This window comes from Neofelis nebulosa, chromosome 2, assembly GCF_028018385.1.
Source record: "Neofelis nebulosa isolate mNeoNeb1 chromosome 2, mNeoNeb1.pri, whole genome shotgun sequence".
In the NCBI taxonomy this organism is placed as follows: domain Eukaryota; kingdom Metazoa; phylum Chordata; class Mammalia; order Carnivora; family Felidae; genus Neofelis; species Neofelis nebulosa.
Window position 1 is genome coordinate 137,853,626 of NC_080783.1, and position 15,761 is coordinate 137,869,386.

The 15,761-nt window shown below is 35.4% G+C and overlaps 1 protein-coding gene across 5 annotated transcripts in view; it reads right to left on the reverse strand.

The window, feature by feature from the left end:
- SNX7 (sorting nexin 7) overlaps positions 1–15,761 on the reverse strand; it is a 131,704-nt gene that overhangs the window by 30,505 nt on the left and 85,438 nt on the right. For all 5 annotated transcript variants that reach the window (XM_058716461.1, XM_058716458.1, XM_058716462.1 and 2 more), the window contains exon 8: positions 13,351–13,503. In XM_058716461.1, coding sequence (XP_058572444.1) covers positions 13,351–13,503 — 153 coding nt within the window. The remainder of the gene's footprint in view (positions 1–13,350; positions 13,504–15,761) is intronic.

Sequence of the window (15,761 nt, forward strand, 5' to 3'; positions counted from 1 at the left end):
TCTAACTCAAGATCTGCTAAAGATAGAAAGAGCCCTGGATATAACTTATTCCCTTTCTCTAATTTTTACACATGGGAAAATTGGAGCTCCAAAAAGTCTAATAAATTGGAAATCTTCAGAGGAAGAATTAATACAAGAGCCAAAATTTGAATTCAAATCTTTTCAACTCATACTTTTCTATACCACATCATTGTTTTTGACTAGTAACAAGCCAATTACATGAAGTCTGTCTGGTTTGGTATTAGACACTTCAAACACCAAGCTCATCTGTGTTTGCTTAACCATACCTTGAAAGTACGGCAAACTATAAAGAAGAGCACATTTACCTTTGAATTACTGGAAAATTATCAAGGCACAGCCATGTTGTTTTGCATTATTCTAAAGCATTTCACACATTTTTAAAAAATTTTATTCTCCTAGAGATTTATGAGGGCAGTGTGTGGATGGGGTTGGGAAGGGGAGGGTTATCAACACCTCTACTGACAGATTAGAAAACTGGGTTTAGAGAAGACATGATTAAGATTTTACAATTAGCTAGTGGCAAGCATCCTGATATCCAACTTTAATTTTTTTCCACCTCTTTACTTCATGATGTTGTATCATAACAGTGCATACATGCACATGTATGTGTTTTAAATCCTTTGTTCCATTTCTTTACAGGAACTGCTACATTCATTGGCCCATAGACTACAGTCTGTCATTTATGAAGCATAATAAGATGAAAGTCCTTGATTCAGAAACTAGATACTTCTAGAAGTTATAAATATGTAATCTTCATTCAAATCTTTGATTACCTTAATAGCAGAAAAATTTATCTAATCCAAAAGATGGCAAAGAGGCACAGACTGTCTATGCTATAGTATAACTGTCCATCTCACAGCTAAACTCAGCTTCATTTATATAAAAAATTGAGAAATAATATCACAGAATATGAGATTAATGAGAATATTTTGAGAAGTTTTTAAGAAAGCAGAAATCTAAAAATAACAAAAATATTCAAGACTTCTATCAAACATAATAAAAGATGTCCATGGTTATGTGAAAACATGAGCTCCAGCTATGGCTTTTGAATGTGCAATTCAGAACAGAAATTATCACTTAATAAAACAAGAGAATATAGCTGACCCTTGCATGACACAGGTTACAACTACATAAGTCCACTTACATGCAGATTTTTTACATACAGTGCTGTAAATGTATTCCTTAGGGGTAAATGAAAATCATACCCTGCTGCATTTGAACTTAATTCTATAATTGACTGTGTCTTATATACTTTATATAATAGTTGAATATTAAGTACATTATAAAATTTTGTGGCACCTGGTGGCTCAGTCGGTTAAGCATCCGACTCTTGACTTTGGCTCAGGTCATGATCTCACAGTTTGTGAGTTCAAGCCCCACATCGGGCTCTGTAGTGACAGTGCAGAGTCTGCTTGTGACTCTCTGTCTCTCTCTCTGCCCATCTCCCTCTTGTTTTTCTCTCTCTTTCAAAAATAAACATTTTAAAAAAATAAATTATAAACTTTTAAATGAGAAAGGACACTATTAACTGTTAAGAGAGGAACAGACTCTTAGAAAACAAATGGAACTTCAGAGCAGTGCTTCTCAAACTACCTATGGTAAAGAACACAACTTTTTCTTTCAGTCTCCAAGGACCATTGAATAAACCTACTGAGCATGACTCATCTGCAGTGTATATCACATGAATCCCCACAAAAGCCAAGTAATACCCAAACTGGCAGATACTTAATCGACATAACAGGTCTACTAATCATCTACTTGGATGTCATGGTTATGTGTAATTGCTGCAGAAGATTTTAATTGATTACTTTCAATTGCTGATTTAACTTGTTACAAATCTGTAATAAGCAACTTATGGACTGGGCATCAGTCCACATTTTAAGTAGCATTACTTTAGAGATCAACATAGTTACCCAAGTTTTCCCAAATTGTGTTCCATGATATGCAAACCTGCAAGAAGAAATGCTGATCTAGTCAAGGAAATTATGTCCTCAGAGTCACAAACCATATAAGCAAATAAAGTACCTAAGAACTTCTTTAGGAAATAAACCTGTTTAACTTTATTTAATCCAAACTTGACTACAGAATCTTTTCTTTCAAGACTAACACTCATTAACATTACAAAAAACTAATTTTCTATAAAATGCATTGAGAGATTCTAGTATAGACAGAATTACTGATTTACATTATTCAACAGCTTTTAAAAATTCCCAGTGGCAAGGAACTCATTTCTTTATAATGCAATATAATATAATATAGAAAACTTTAGTGCATAGGAAATAATTTTGTGTGAGTTCAAATTATACAATTTGTAAGAGTTGGTTTTAGACATTTTCTGAAGCAATGACAAAACATGTAATCCTTCTTTCGTTGACTGCCCTCCAAATACCTTTCTTCTTTTCTAATATTTTGGATGAAGATGCATTTCTAAGACCATTATCATCATAAATTTATTCTGATTATATCTTAGTTTGTCAATGTTACTTTCAAAATGCATCATCAGAACTGAACTCAGTATTTTGAATAGTGAAAGATGCAGATACTTTGCTCTTTTTCTTTTTTTTTAGTCATAAGTGTCTTCTAGCCTAACAAGACCTTAATATGATTCTCATAAAACTTAAATTTTGAAGAGAGCATATTTTAATGTGGTCACCAAGATAAAGACCTAGTGAATTAAATGAGTTGATTTCTGCAAAGTGTACTATCATTTCACATGCTGAAGAGAATTTTATTGCAAAACAATTGTCACTTGAGAATGAAGATGCCTTTGGAAAAAAGACTAGTTAGAGGTAGATTTATGACTTGGAATATGAAAGCAGGACCCTGTCATCAATATAGAGGATAATATTTACCATCTTATTGCAGTGGTAGGAGAATATTTACCTGTGTCACTAAAAACCTGTATCAAATTACTAAGTTCAAAAGGTAGTTGGCTACAACAGAGCAGTCTTTTAAGCCAAGTAGAATTGAAAGTTATTCTAAGAGTTCACGGTTACCTAAACTTCAGATGGTTTTACAATAAAGGCTCTGATGAACATTAAAAAATCTTATATTTCTATTAGTTACATAGCTTTTTCTAAAAAAAATATTTGTTTTCCATAAACAGCTTCTGCGAGCAAATAAATCTGAGACATTACACAAAAGTGAACAGGTTTTTTTCCCCCTAAAGAGTTTCTGGGAAATGTAAATGTGCTAAGGTACATTGCCAACCTTGTACAATAAAATGAAACAGTGTAACTAGATGGAAGGCACTTGGCTATTAAGCGTCATACCCAATGATAGCTAAAGTAAAATCAATGGAAGTAAATGGCTGTGTGATCAACCATGCTCCCAAATATACAACAGTTAGAGACCCAAAGAACTATACCCAGAGACGTCCTCTGCTATTTGCAACAGTTGATTCTTAAAAAATTATTTATAAACTATCGTTTAAAAATTTTTTTAATGTTTATTTATTTTTGAGAGAGAGAGAGAGAGAGAGAGAGAGAGAGAGAGAGAGAGACAGAGCACAAGCAGGGGACAGGCAGAGACAGAGGGAGCCACAGCATCCGAAGCAGGCTTCAGGCTCTGAGCTATCAGGACAGAACCTGACGTGGGGCTGGAACTTACAAACCACAAGATCATGACCTGAGCCGGTCAGATGCTTCACCTACTGAGTCACCCAGGCGCCCATAAACTATCTTTAATGTAGTTTTCCCTCAGCTCAGATTCTCACCTCCTCACTTATCCAAGATTCCTGGTAGAATCTATCAAACTGAGAAGGCAGCTTCCTGGCCTCTGTGGTAGCTAATCTCCAAAGATGTCTCTCCCACAACCATTAGAGAACTATAATAGTCTCCCATGAACATCCCAAGCAGGTTTTCACTGATGATTTTATTTCCTTAATCAATGGTGGAATCTCTCATCAAACAGTAAGAATACAAAGTTTTAAAATCTTAGGATATGGCACAAAAACAGACACATAGACCAATGGAATAGAATAGAAACCCCAGAACTAGACCCACAAACGTATGGCCAACTAATCTTTGACAAAGCAGGAAAGAACATCCAATGGAAAAAAGACAGTCTCTTTAACAAATGGTGCTGGGAGAACTGGACAGCAACATGCAGAAGATTGAAACTAGACCACTTTCTCACACCATTCACAAAAATAAACTCAAAATGGATAAAGGACCTGAATGTGAGACAGGAAACCATCAAAACCCTAGAGGAGAAAGCAGGAAAAGACCTCTCTGACCTCAGCCGTAGCAATTTCTTACTTGACACATCCCAAAGGCAAGGGAATTAAAAGCAAAAATGAACTACTGGGACCTTATGATGATAAAAAGCTTCTGCACAGCAAAGGAAACAAACAACAAAACTAAAAGGCAACCAACGAAATGGGAAAAGATATTTGCAAATGACATATCGGACAAAGGGCTAGTATCCAAAATCTATAAAGAGCTCACCAAACTCCACACCTGAAAAACAAATAACCCAGTGAAGAAATGGGCAGAAAACATGAATAGACACTTCTCTAAAGAAGACATCCAGATGGCCAACAGGCACATGAAAAGATGCTCAACGTCGCTCCTCATCAGGGAAACACAAATCAAAACCACACTCAGATATCACCTCACACCAGTCAGAGTGGCCAAAAGGAACAAATCAGGAGACTATAGATGGTGGCGAGGATGTGGAGAAATGGGAACCCTCTTGCACTGTTGGTGGGAATGCAAATTGGTGCAGCCACTCTGGAAAACAGTGTGGAGGTTCCTCAAAAAATTAAAAATAGACCTACCCTATGACCCAGCAGTAGCACTGCTAGGAATTTACCCAAGGGATACAGGAGCACTGATGCATAGGGGCACTTGTACCCCAATGTTTATAGCAGCACTCTCAACAATAGCCAAATTATGGAAAGAGCCTAAATGTCCATCAGCTGATGAATGGATAAAGAAACTGTGGTTTATATACACAATGGAGTACTACGTGGCAATGAGAAAGAATGAAATATGGCTCTTTGTAGCAATGTGGATAGAACTGGAGAGTGTGATGCTAAGTGAAATAAGTCATACAGAGAAAGACAGATACCATATGTTTTCACTCTTATGTGGATCCTGAGAAACTTAACAGAAACCCATGGGGGAGGGGAAGGAAAAAAAAAAAGGAGGTTAGAGTGGGAGAGAGCCAAAGGATAAGAGACTCTTAAAAACTGAGAACTGAGGGTTGATGGGGGGTGGGAGGGAGGGGAGGGTGGGTGATGGGTATCGAAGAGGGCATCTTTTGGGATGAGCACTGGGTGTTGTATGGAAGCCAATTTGACAATAAACTTCATATATTGAAAAAAAAATAAAATCTTAGGATAACACAAAGTTATTCATCTCTGTTTTCCTTGCTCTGATCATTATTACTGTGTAGCTTTACATTCTATTTGAAATAGGACTGACTGCTCACCAAAAACTGATTTCCATAGCACAGATAGTAAAAAGACAAGATTAATCATTAATTAATCAGTAGTGTTGGTCTATAGATTAAAAATACAAAGGGAAAGCTCCTGGGTATTCAGTGGATTGCCATTGATGACAGTAAGAGAAAAACTTGGTGTTTTCTTTCTGATGAAGATGATCATCCCTAAATGAACTGACTGAATGGTCCATAGAAAAGTGGTGTGATGTAGCCGGAATTTGCTAATCCAGACTTTAGACTCACCCAGTGAGTGTCTTCCGGTAAATAAGTAGATGATGAGGGCACAAGAATGTAATGAGTTGCAAATTTTAACTGGTATGAAAATGTTTAGGCTGATTAAAAATCTAAGCATATTAGCTTCTCAAGCTGGTGTGTTGCTTTCCAGGAAATCTAGTCTACGTATAATGTGAATCTATTCAATCCTGGGGTCTATAATGTAGTTCTGAAACATTCTTCAAAGAGTTTCAAAGATACATACACTTCTGAAGGGTTGTTTTAGCACCATCAAGAAATCTGTTTTCTTGGGTCTAGAGATCAGTTCAGGGACCAGCTTGAGTAAATGGTATGGGGCATAAACACAAAAAGAAACGTCCCCTGACTTGTATTCAAAAATCCCTTTCTGAGATAACTGAATTCTTCCCAGCTATTCTTATGATTAGGGAGTTAAGACACATTAACTTTAAAGAGAGTATCTGATTACTCAGTTTCATCCTAAGAGATTGTCAATATAAAATATATAACTTAAATGGTTCAATACAGACCATTTATTATGCCTCTGACTCAACATTTCAAAGGAAAGCTCAAAACCTACCTGTCATTCCTTGGGATCAAAATTACATTAAATAACTCTATCTGGGTGGATCCTCTGGCACTCCCATCCTTCTCTCTACAAGGAAGGCTGTTCACAAAGACTTTATTGTGTGATTGTACATGGTATATATCAGAAAATACAGAGGTTAACTATTTTGGAAACAGGTGTCATTTTTACAGTATTCCCCCAAGCTTTCTCTGAAGCTAATTTTAGCATTTACCTAGCAATGAAAAGTAGTGTGCATTTCTCCTGGGTGAGCAGAAGAAGTCTCCCAATCTTTCCAAAATAAGTCAGTTTAGGATTGAGGGTTACAACTAAGGCTTTGTGAGCACTGTTTTTGGGGCTGGTAAAGGAAGAGCTTTTGCATTGTTTGTTGGAAAAGAGAAAATACCTAGAATTCTCCTTTTTGTGGCAATGGATAGCTGTTGATTTAGTATCTCTTCAAATATACTGGATTTTAGTTACCTTTTATTTATATTTGTCTAAATCTTTCAACTTATACTTTCATTCTCCTGGATGGAGAAAACAGGAATGAAATAGAATTGAAGTAGTCCTGTATTTTCAGCTTCCATAACATGGTTTCCACTTTATTCACTTTAATAATTTTATTAGAGCTTATTAATTCCTAGCTTTCTTGAATCCAAAGAGGCTCCTCACACCCAATTCCATGTGACTTTGATACTACTTGGAAGTCATTCACTTTTTTTCCCACCCAAAAAAACTTACTTCTTCCATTTTGAAATGTGCCTTCTGACACTGTTGCTTCTGTCTTCACCTTTGACCGAATCCATCTCTTTGTATCTTTGCCTTTCATAGTCCATGGTCCACAGGTACAATTTTATCTGATTTTTTAACTGCTTCGCTTTTTAAAATTGTTCACTCCTCTTACGTCATATTCTCTTTTTGAGTCTGTGACTTTAAAATGACAACTAAATTTTCTGTAACTTCTTAAGCCACTTTACTAAATTCTACGGAATATGACTCAGAGTGGCCAGAGTTTTCTTCCTTTGCTCTTATGTCCCAGATTTTGAAAAGGGTACTTTCTCCAGGTTTCTCTCATGTCACATAACAGTTCCTCTGTGTTGGATGGGATGAAGTGAAGGAAAGTCATTCTCCCTCACTGTTTCTTTTAATTCATGTACATGAGCACAGAGTCCGTAACTTCTCTGACTCCCAGGTTTTAAAAGAAGAATGAAATTTTGGATAGAAATCTAAATGCCACTCAGAATCCTGCTTAGTTGGCAGTTTTATAATCACTATCAATACACATTAATGTCTTAAAGTCACAATGCTTGGGAACTATCTTTCCCTGGACCAGAGTGTTTTAAGTTTACAAAATTTACAACATGTTCCAAACTATGTATGCATCACTGAATTTAAAACAACTCCTTTGTTTGAATTTATTTTGCCATTCTCCAACGTAAGCAATACATTTCTAAATAAATACAACTATACTTCAAGAACTTCTAGGATGTTAAACGTTCATCCGTTACTTACTCTTTATAGGACTACTATATATATACACACACACACACACACACACACACACACACACATATATTTTAATTTCCCTAATTTTTAAATGGTCCATAAGTAACTGGACTTGGATTTTACGGAAGCATTTGGTGTATTATTCATCTGGCTAGATGGTGTACTCTTGCAGTAATTTTGTTTCTTTCTTCCTTTATTTTCCAGAAAATGTCCTATACTATAATCACTTTTTGCTTCCTAGATGTCCATGTTGATATATATACATATATATATGTATATCAATACATATTTGTATTATTCAGTAGTGATAGAACACTTTGATTAAATCTGTTCATTACAAGTCAAGGAAATAAAACTAATTTAAACGTTCTTTCCTTAAAAAAAGTTAATACATGGTAAAGCTGTAGTAATCAAGTAAAAAATATATATACTTATTATTCTTCCCCAGTAAACTGTAAGGTCCCAAATAGCAAGAGTAAAAGTTTGAATCTGGATGCTCGATAGTGCTTAGCACAGGATTTTGATGTTAACAGAATTTTAAATGAATGATTTCACATGAGACAGCTTACATTTTTAAATAAGGTTGATATCATTTGAAATGAACTGACCTCTGATCCGGTAATTTCTTAAAATTCTTATCCAGAAAGTTTTTAAAGTCTAATGTTCATAATTATTTTTAATAGTATTATTTGTGAGAGCAAAAAAATAGCACAAAGCCTCAACTGTTCATTGTTACCTTTGCTAATAGAAGTAAACTAACACAATGTATTATATTAAGATTATTATTAGATAGGAAAGTAAACAAATGAGAAATATGGAGCTCAAAATAACATATATCCACTGTAATCATCATGACACAAAATAGGTAAGTAATCATGTTTTTATGCTGACACATTCAGAAAGGGTCATGTAGAAATTTTAAAATATTTTGATCTGAAAATAGCAAATTATTTTTCTATAATTGTAGTTAAGTATACCACTCTCTCCAGGAGAAAAGGTTACAGGCATTCTTTATTTTATGTTAATGTACCTAGCTTTTGTTGTTTTTGTTTGCTTTTAGTGTGCATGTATATTAATTTTATAACGACAGAAATAAGGCTATGCAACAAGGACTTCCACACATTAATAATTAAGTGAATATAATACTTAAGTGAATGTAATACTTAAAGTCATATAGTTTATTCCTTTGCACACTTTACAATATTAAACTGCTTTTTGTGGCAAAAGTTAACATATGATCTTTTCATTGTATTAAAATTAAACTTTCAAAGAGTGTATTCTTTTAGTTTGTAATACCTACCAAGCATCACTTCCTTTCAAATCCCCACCATCATCATAATCATCATTACCATCAGCATAAACAACCATATAAACAGACACTCTTTTGTACCTAATAGAGAGTAATGAGAAAATGTCCATGTGCTTAATGCTGCATGTCATGTGTTATGGTTTTAGCATCCCCTCAGATTTTATCAGGAAATAATTTGCTTTGGTATTTGGGTACCAATATGCTTTGAAATTATTCACCCATGCTCAGTTGGATTTTTTGCTATAGTGTCTTATTAATTCTTGTCTTTTAAAATAACTCATGGGGCGCCTGGGTGGCTCAGTCGGTTAAGCGGCCGACTTCGGCTCAGGTCATGATCTCGCGGTCCGTGAGTTCGAGCCCCGCGTCGGGCTCTTTGTGCTGACAGCTCAGAGCCTGGGGCCTGTTTCAGATTCTCTGTCTCCCTCTCTCTGACCCTCCCCCGTTCATGCTCTGTCTCTCTCTGTCTCAAAAATAAATAAACGTTAAAAAAAATTAAAAAAAAAACCTCATATTTATTCTTAATTACTGGCCTTATAGGACAAAATGGAAATAACTTTATTTTACTTACTTGAGTTTACGTGGAAGTGCCTGTTATATATTTGGTGCTGTCTCCAAATAAATTCACACATCTAAGTACTACATTTCAATGTGACAATAGCTATCTTCTGATACAGACCCATGCCTCATATTTATAATCTGATTTTCCTGTCACTTTGATATTTAAATTTTAAGTTATAAATAAGCTGTGACCATTTCACTTCATAAAACAAGTCCAAAGGCAAATGTTTATACCCCAATTCATCTATCATACTAGGAACAAACCCTTATGGAATTTATATTTGCAAACGTTGATGAAAAAAGAGGTATTTCTGGAAGAATGTGATTAAATTAAAAAGGAAATGGAAAGATTCTGGAACATTTCACTTCTCTGTATATCTAAGAGATTCTGAAGTTAACAGATAACAGCAGACTGTTACTGTTTCAGGCCACACAGTCTGCATGCTAATTAGAAAGCCTTGATTATTTAAGGGCTCCAACTTCCTAATTATGCTTGGACTGATATAGCAAATCAGTTAAAAGTTATTCACTCAGGGAAAAACAACAACAACAACAACAAATAATTGAAACCGCAGGGTTTTTTTGAATTTAAAGAAAACCAATGATTCCTTCAAAGATATACATCTAAGATGCAGTACACTTGACACATTTTTAGTAACATTTATAAATATAATTCACTTGGAGGAAGAGTTAAAAACATACTGATATTAAAACTGCTGTGAAGAACAAAATTGGCAAAATGACACAGTAATGCTAATTTAACTGTTTCTAAGAAAGCAATATTTTATATAATTTGAAATCAGTCTATGAGACTGACAAAAATGTGAATTTATGTGACAGGTAGAGTCAAACCCAAACATTTCAGTTGGGAGTTCAGTGGAATTGCCATGAAGATTTTCCCTTAAAAAATGAAGTTCAAACTTAGAAAAAAAGTTTGTAGAGCCTATCATTTAAAGGAAAATATAATCAGTGCATGTGAAAATATAAACAGTGTCATGTGATACTTACACCCTAATATACTTATGTTTTATAACTATAATTACTTATAGTATATTGCATATTTTAGTATTTGAGGCATTGTCCATAAATTATTTTGGTTGACCGTCATAACAATTCTGTAACATCAGAATGGACAGGTTGTAATGTAAAGGAGAGAGAAAGTCTTTTTGTGGATTCATATAGTTAAGTGGTAAGAAAGCCATAGTGACAAATAAATAAATAAATAAATAAAGCCATAGTGATAAATATCACCATAGTGATAAATGTCATTCAACAAAATATTTTATTTATTTTCGTTTTCTACTTTCATTTTTTTAAGTTTATTTATTTTGAGAGAGCGGGAGAGACCATGCACATGAGGGGAAGAGGAGCAGAGAGAGGGAGAGAGAGAATCCCAAGAGGCTCTGCACAGCTAGTAGAGAGCCCAACGTGGGGTTCGATCTCATGAACTGTAAGATCATGACCTGAACTGAAATCAAGAGTCGATGCTTAACCAACTGAGCCACCCAGGTGCCCCTCAACAAAATAGTTCAAATCATTTCAAAATCTAAGACTTATGGGAAATTCCTTTGAGATACTTGAATTTACTTAAGGTTGTTAATGCAGAATAAAAAAATTAAGGACAGAAAATGATCTTTTCAATCACTTGAGTCTCTAGGCCACCACCATGAAATCCCTATGTCAGTTCGCATCTCTGTCTGGTACCACAATGCTCCCTATTAGGTCTCCTCATGTCCAGTTTTGTTTCACTCTGAGCCATATAAGCCAGAGTGACCTTTCTAAAAGGCAAATCTGATAAATATTGTCACTTCCCTGATGAAAACTCAACGGCTTTTCCTATTTCCCTTAGAATGAAAAATAAAAGACTTATATTACGATGCCCTCTTCAGCCCAGTGTGGTTCAGGATGAACAGCAAAATAAGGCATCTAGGCATATTGAATATTTTAAGCTGAAGGAGTCTGAGACTATGGCAGAGGCAGGAAGGTCACTTTGATCTTCCATAACCCTCAGCCCCTGGTGCAGGTGGTAAAACCCTCATATGAGACTTGTTCTCCTTATATCTGGAGGAAAGGAAGGTACTTATCAAAGGAAAGGAACACAGAGAAGACACCTAACAAACAGGTCTTGTCATGTTTCTGCAGTCTATTATATACACCTCATACTCCTTAATCTACCATATTTCTACATGACTGCCCACCTGTCATCAAACCTAGCAAAAAATATTCACATCTGCTTCTTAGTCCCTATGTCCTTAGGAAGGCTTCTGTGTCACAAAGAACTTACATTACATCAATCTGTATGCTTTTTTTCCTGTCAATTTATCTCTATCATTTTAATTTCAGACCCAGCTAGGGACTGTCAGAGGGTTCAGGAAAACTTTTTCCTCCCCTACAAACCTCATTTTTCAACTCAACACTACCCCTGCTTCTCTAACCTCCAAAAAAGAGCCTCAGTTATTTGAACATATTCTCTCACTTCTAGGGATTTTCTGCATGTATTTTCTCTAACTGGAACTCTTTCTCACATCTTTATCTACCTACTTCTTATTCATCATTCAGGTTTCATCTTAACCACATCCTCTGCAGAACCTTCCTCATTCCTTCTAGATTAGGTTAGAGGCCCTTGTAATGTCTTTCTACGCTAGAACATATTATACTTTATTATAATATTTTGTATTAATTGACTGTTTCCCTTGGTGACTGTGCCTATGTAAAAAGGCACTGTATTTGTGTTGCATGCTATGGTCTCTCCAGGGCCCAGCACAGTGTCTGATGGAAGTAGAGGCTTAAGAAATGCTTATTAAATGAAAGTAGTTAATCTTTTCAAAATATACAATATTTTACAGTCTGGCATGCACTATAGACTATAAAGCATAAATGTATCAATTTCATATAGTCATTAATTTAGTCAGAGATAAGGTTAGAGATGTATGTTGAAAATGCACCTGCTAGAAACAGTATGTTTAGAATATGCTTGATTAAAAAAAAAGGATGGTATAAAATTCATTTAAAATGATAACCACCTTGGGAACTGTTAGTTGTAAAAAAAAAAAAAAAAGATGAAAAACAATCATCTGAAATCAAAAGGATGACTAGGTTCTATCTTGAACTAAAGGAAAAAAAGAAAAAAAAAGCTGAACTAAACTAAACTGAAATAAAAAGAGAGAATAGCATGCTCTTCTGTTGAGGTTTTGAACAGCTATAGAAGGCAAAGTGGAAATGGAAGGGAAACAAGGTACAGGATCTGATTTGATTTTCTGCTCATTGAAACCTCTGGTCCTTTTCTCATGTTGCAAATACTTTATAACATAAGAAAAGGAGAGGATGAGGGGAATAAGATGGGAGAATCAGTAGCAAGCATTGCCCAAGTGCTTTTAAAAAATTCAAATTCTTCTAAAACAAGAAACTGTGGGGAAAACAAACAAAACAAAATGGTAGCATAATTCTTTCCCACAATCAAGGCTCAAATTAGGCACCTGGGGCATACTGTATAAGAAGGAAGACTCTTCATCCTTCCTCCACATAAACATATTTGTTTCAGTGGGTGGGTTCGGCATTACTCGATTAACTAGCAACTCCACTGGCACTGAGCCACCAAGGAGGCTTTTGAATGTGACACTTGGTTCCTTAACAGACTCTTTCAACAAAGGACAGAAAGTAAAAGAGAGGACAACTTTCATAAAATGAAGCAGTATCACATAGCACTAATTACCTGTTCATAATACTGGATATTCTCCTCAGCCATATCTGTAAATGCTGACTTCATATCATTTTGCATATTATGTCTCCATCTTTCCCAGTCTGCTTTCAGGGCGTTATTAGCGCATTCAACTTTATCTTCAAGTTTTCCAATCTCTTCTGTAAGCTGAATTAGATCACAAAGAGAGATAAATTGATCTATGTATTCTTGTTACTAAATGAATTCATCAAGTCTAAGCTGAACATTATATCAAAACATCTTAAGAATAATTCTTTGGAAAGTCACCAGCACTTACCATGTGTAATAACCAGTTATAGTAAAAAGAAGACTGGGCTCAGCCAGAGATGCTAACTGGAGTTCTAAGATGAACCATCAATTAACATTTGACCTTGTCCTAAGTCTGTCAAACCTTGGGCTTAGGTTTCACTATTTATAAAACAGAGGAAATTGAACTACAAGTTATCTTAAAATTCTTCTGTACTAACTCTCACTACCACTATTGTTTATGGTGATAATATTTATGTTAAAAGGCATGGTTTCATTAACCAGCTTCCTATTCCTGGGCTTCATTTTTCAGTTGTTTTTTACTAGAAAGATCAATTAACTCACCTGTTACAACGTCCATTCAGATTATGCACTCTAACCTGGAGGCCGAGGGGATCAACTTGACAAATTTCACCACACTAGTGCTAGGAGCAGGTTTATGTCTGAAGACACCTAACACCTAGTCCGTGCATCATTACACAGGCTTAGCATGATATTTACACCTCCTCACCACTTCACCTGCCAACCTTAGAGCATGTAATCCAGCAGTTTATTGGCTTGTATTTTGTGTATTTACATATTAATACATATATTTATACATATATATTTATTCATATATTCAGCATATATTTAAGTGCCTTCTCTGCACCAGGCATTCTTCTAGGAGAATTCAGTAGTGAAGACAATAGACAAAATCTCTGCTTTTACTCAAATGGAGAGAGACAAACCAAAAGCAAGATAAATAAAATAGGGACTATCAACTGAAAATTAATGCTAAAAAGAAAAATGAAGCAGAAATGTAGATAGGGAACATCTGATGATGCAATTTCACATGAGATGACAGAGGAAAGCCTAAATAAGAAAGTGTCTTTTGAATAAATATCTTCAGTCCACAAGAGAGTAAACCATGGGGGTTCTCAGTAGAAAAGTTGTTCCTGGCAGAAGAAACAAGGGTAACAGACTGGAGGCGGAAGCATGCCCCGATGGCCCAAGAAGAACATGGAGACTAACACGGCTGTAGCATATAGTGGAGTGAACAAAAAAGGGAAGGTTCTAGGAGATGAAGTCACATAAGGAATGGGTGACCAGATCTTACTGAGGCATGTAGTCTGTGGTGAGGTTCTTGGATTTTTACTGAGATCCAAAGCCAGGAAATTACATGCAGAAATCATACCATCTCTCTCATATCTTAAAAGGGGCATCATCATTACCATTGTGGTGTGATTGAAAGTATTTGAAAGAGACCATTATTTAAGAAGATCCACATTTCAGAGATGTTGAAATGCAAGAATGTCTTAGAATAAAAATGGGTTATTTTGCTTCTAATGCTTATGTGAATTATTACTCTAACATCATCATTATCATCATCATCATCACCATCATCATCATTATTGCTATGGAATTTCACCTTTCTGCCCTTATTTCATCGCAGTCGTATTTGTTTTTATTTCCTAAGAATAGACACTTGGTATTACATAAATCTCTGATTATGAGATATCTATTTCATTAGTAAGGTTGACTTTCATGGTTTTTTTTTTGGGGGGGGGAGGCAGATATTTTACTTTCTTGTTTTGTTTGTAAACTATCTCAGGGAAGCCATTTATTATTTTATGAGTATGTGTACTCTTTGGAGTGATTATTTTGTTACATCTTAGAAAATTTGTCTAATGAGTTGTTAATGGGATGTCTGATGGTGGATGCCAGGGAATAAACTAAGAGTTAAACTGATAAAAATGCCAAACCCAAACAGGTTCTGGGTCTGCTGGAAAAATCATAGGGGCTGGTTAGAAAAATTCACTCCTCTGGGTTGTTGGATGGAATCATGCAATTTTCAAAGTCAGATGGAAATTATTAGCATAATGTCTCTTTTATGTAGGATCAGGAGGTACCTACACCAACTGTGAGTGCACTATTATTCTCCTCTGCTTAGCATTTTCAGTCTAAAATTGTTATGCACTGGAGTGGGATTACTGGCAGACTGCTCTACTAAAATTGGCTTTCGGAAACAGAGTATCTGAATCATATATTGTATCTTTCTCCCCTTCATAACAGTTTAACATGATGTCCCTGCCATAAAGGGTTTACAACATAGTTTTTCCCTTTGTCAATCTGTAACTCCCCCTCATAAAAGCCCATGAAGTGGTGGCCTGCCTGGTTGG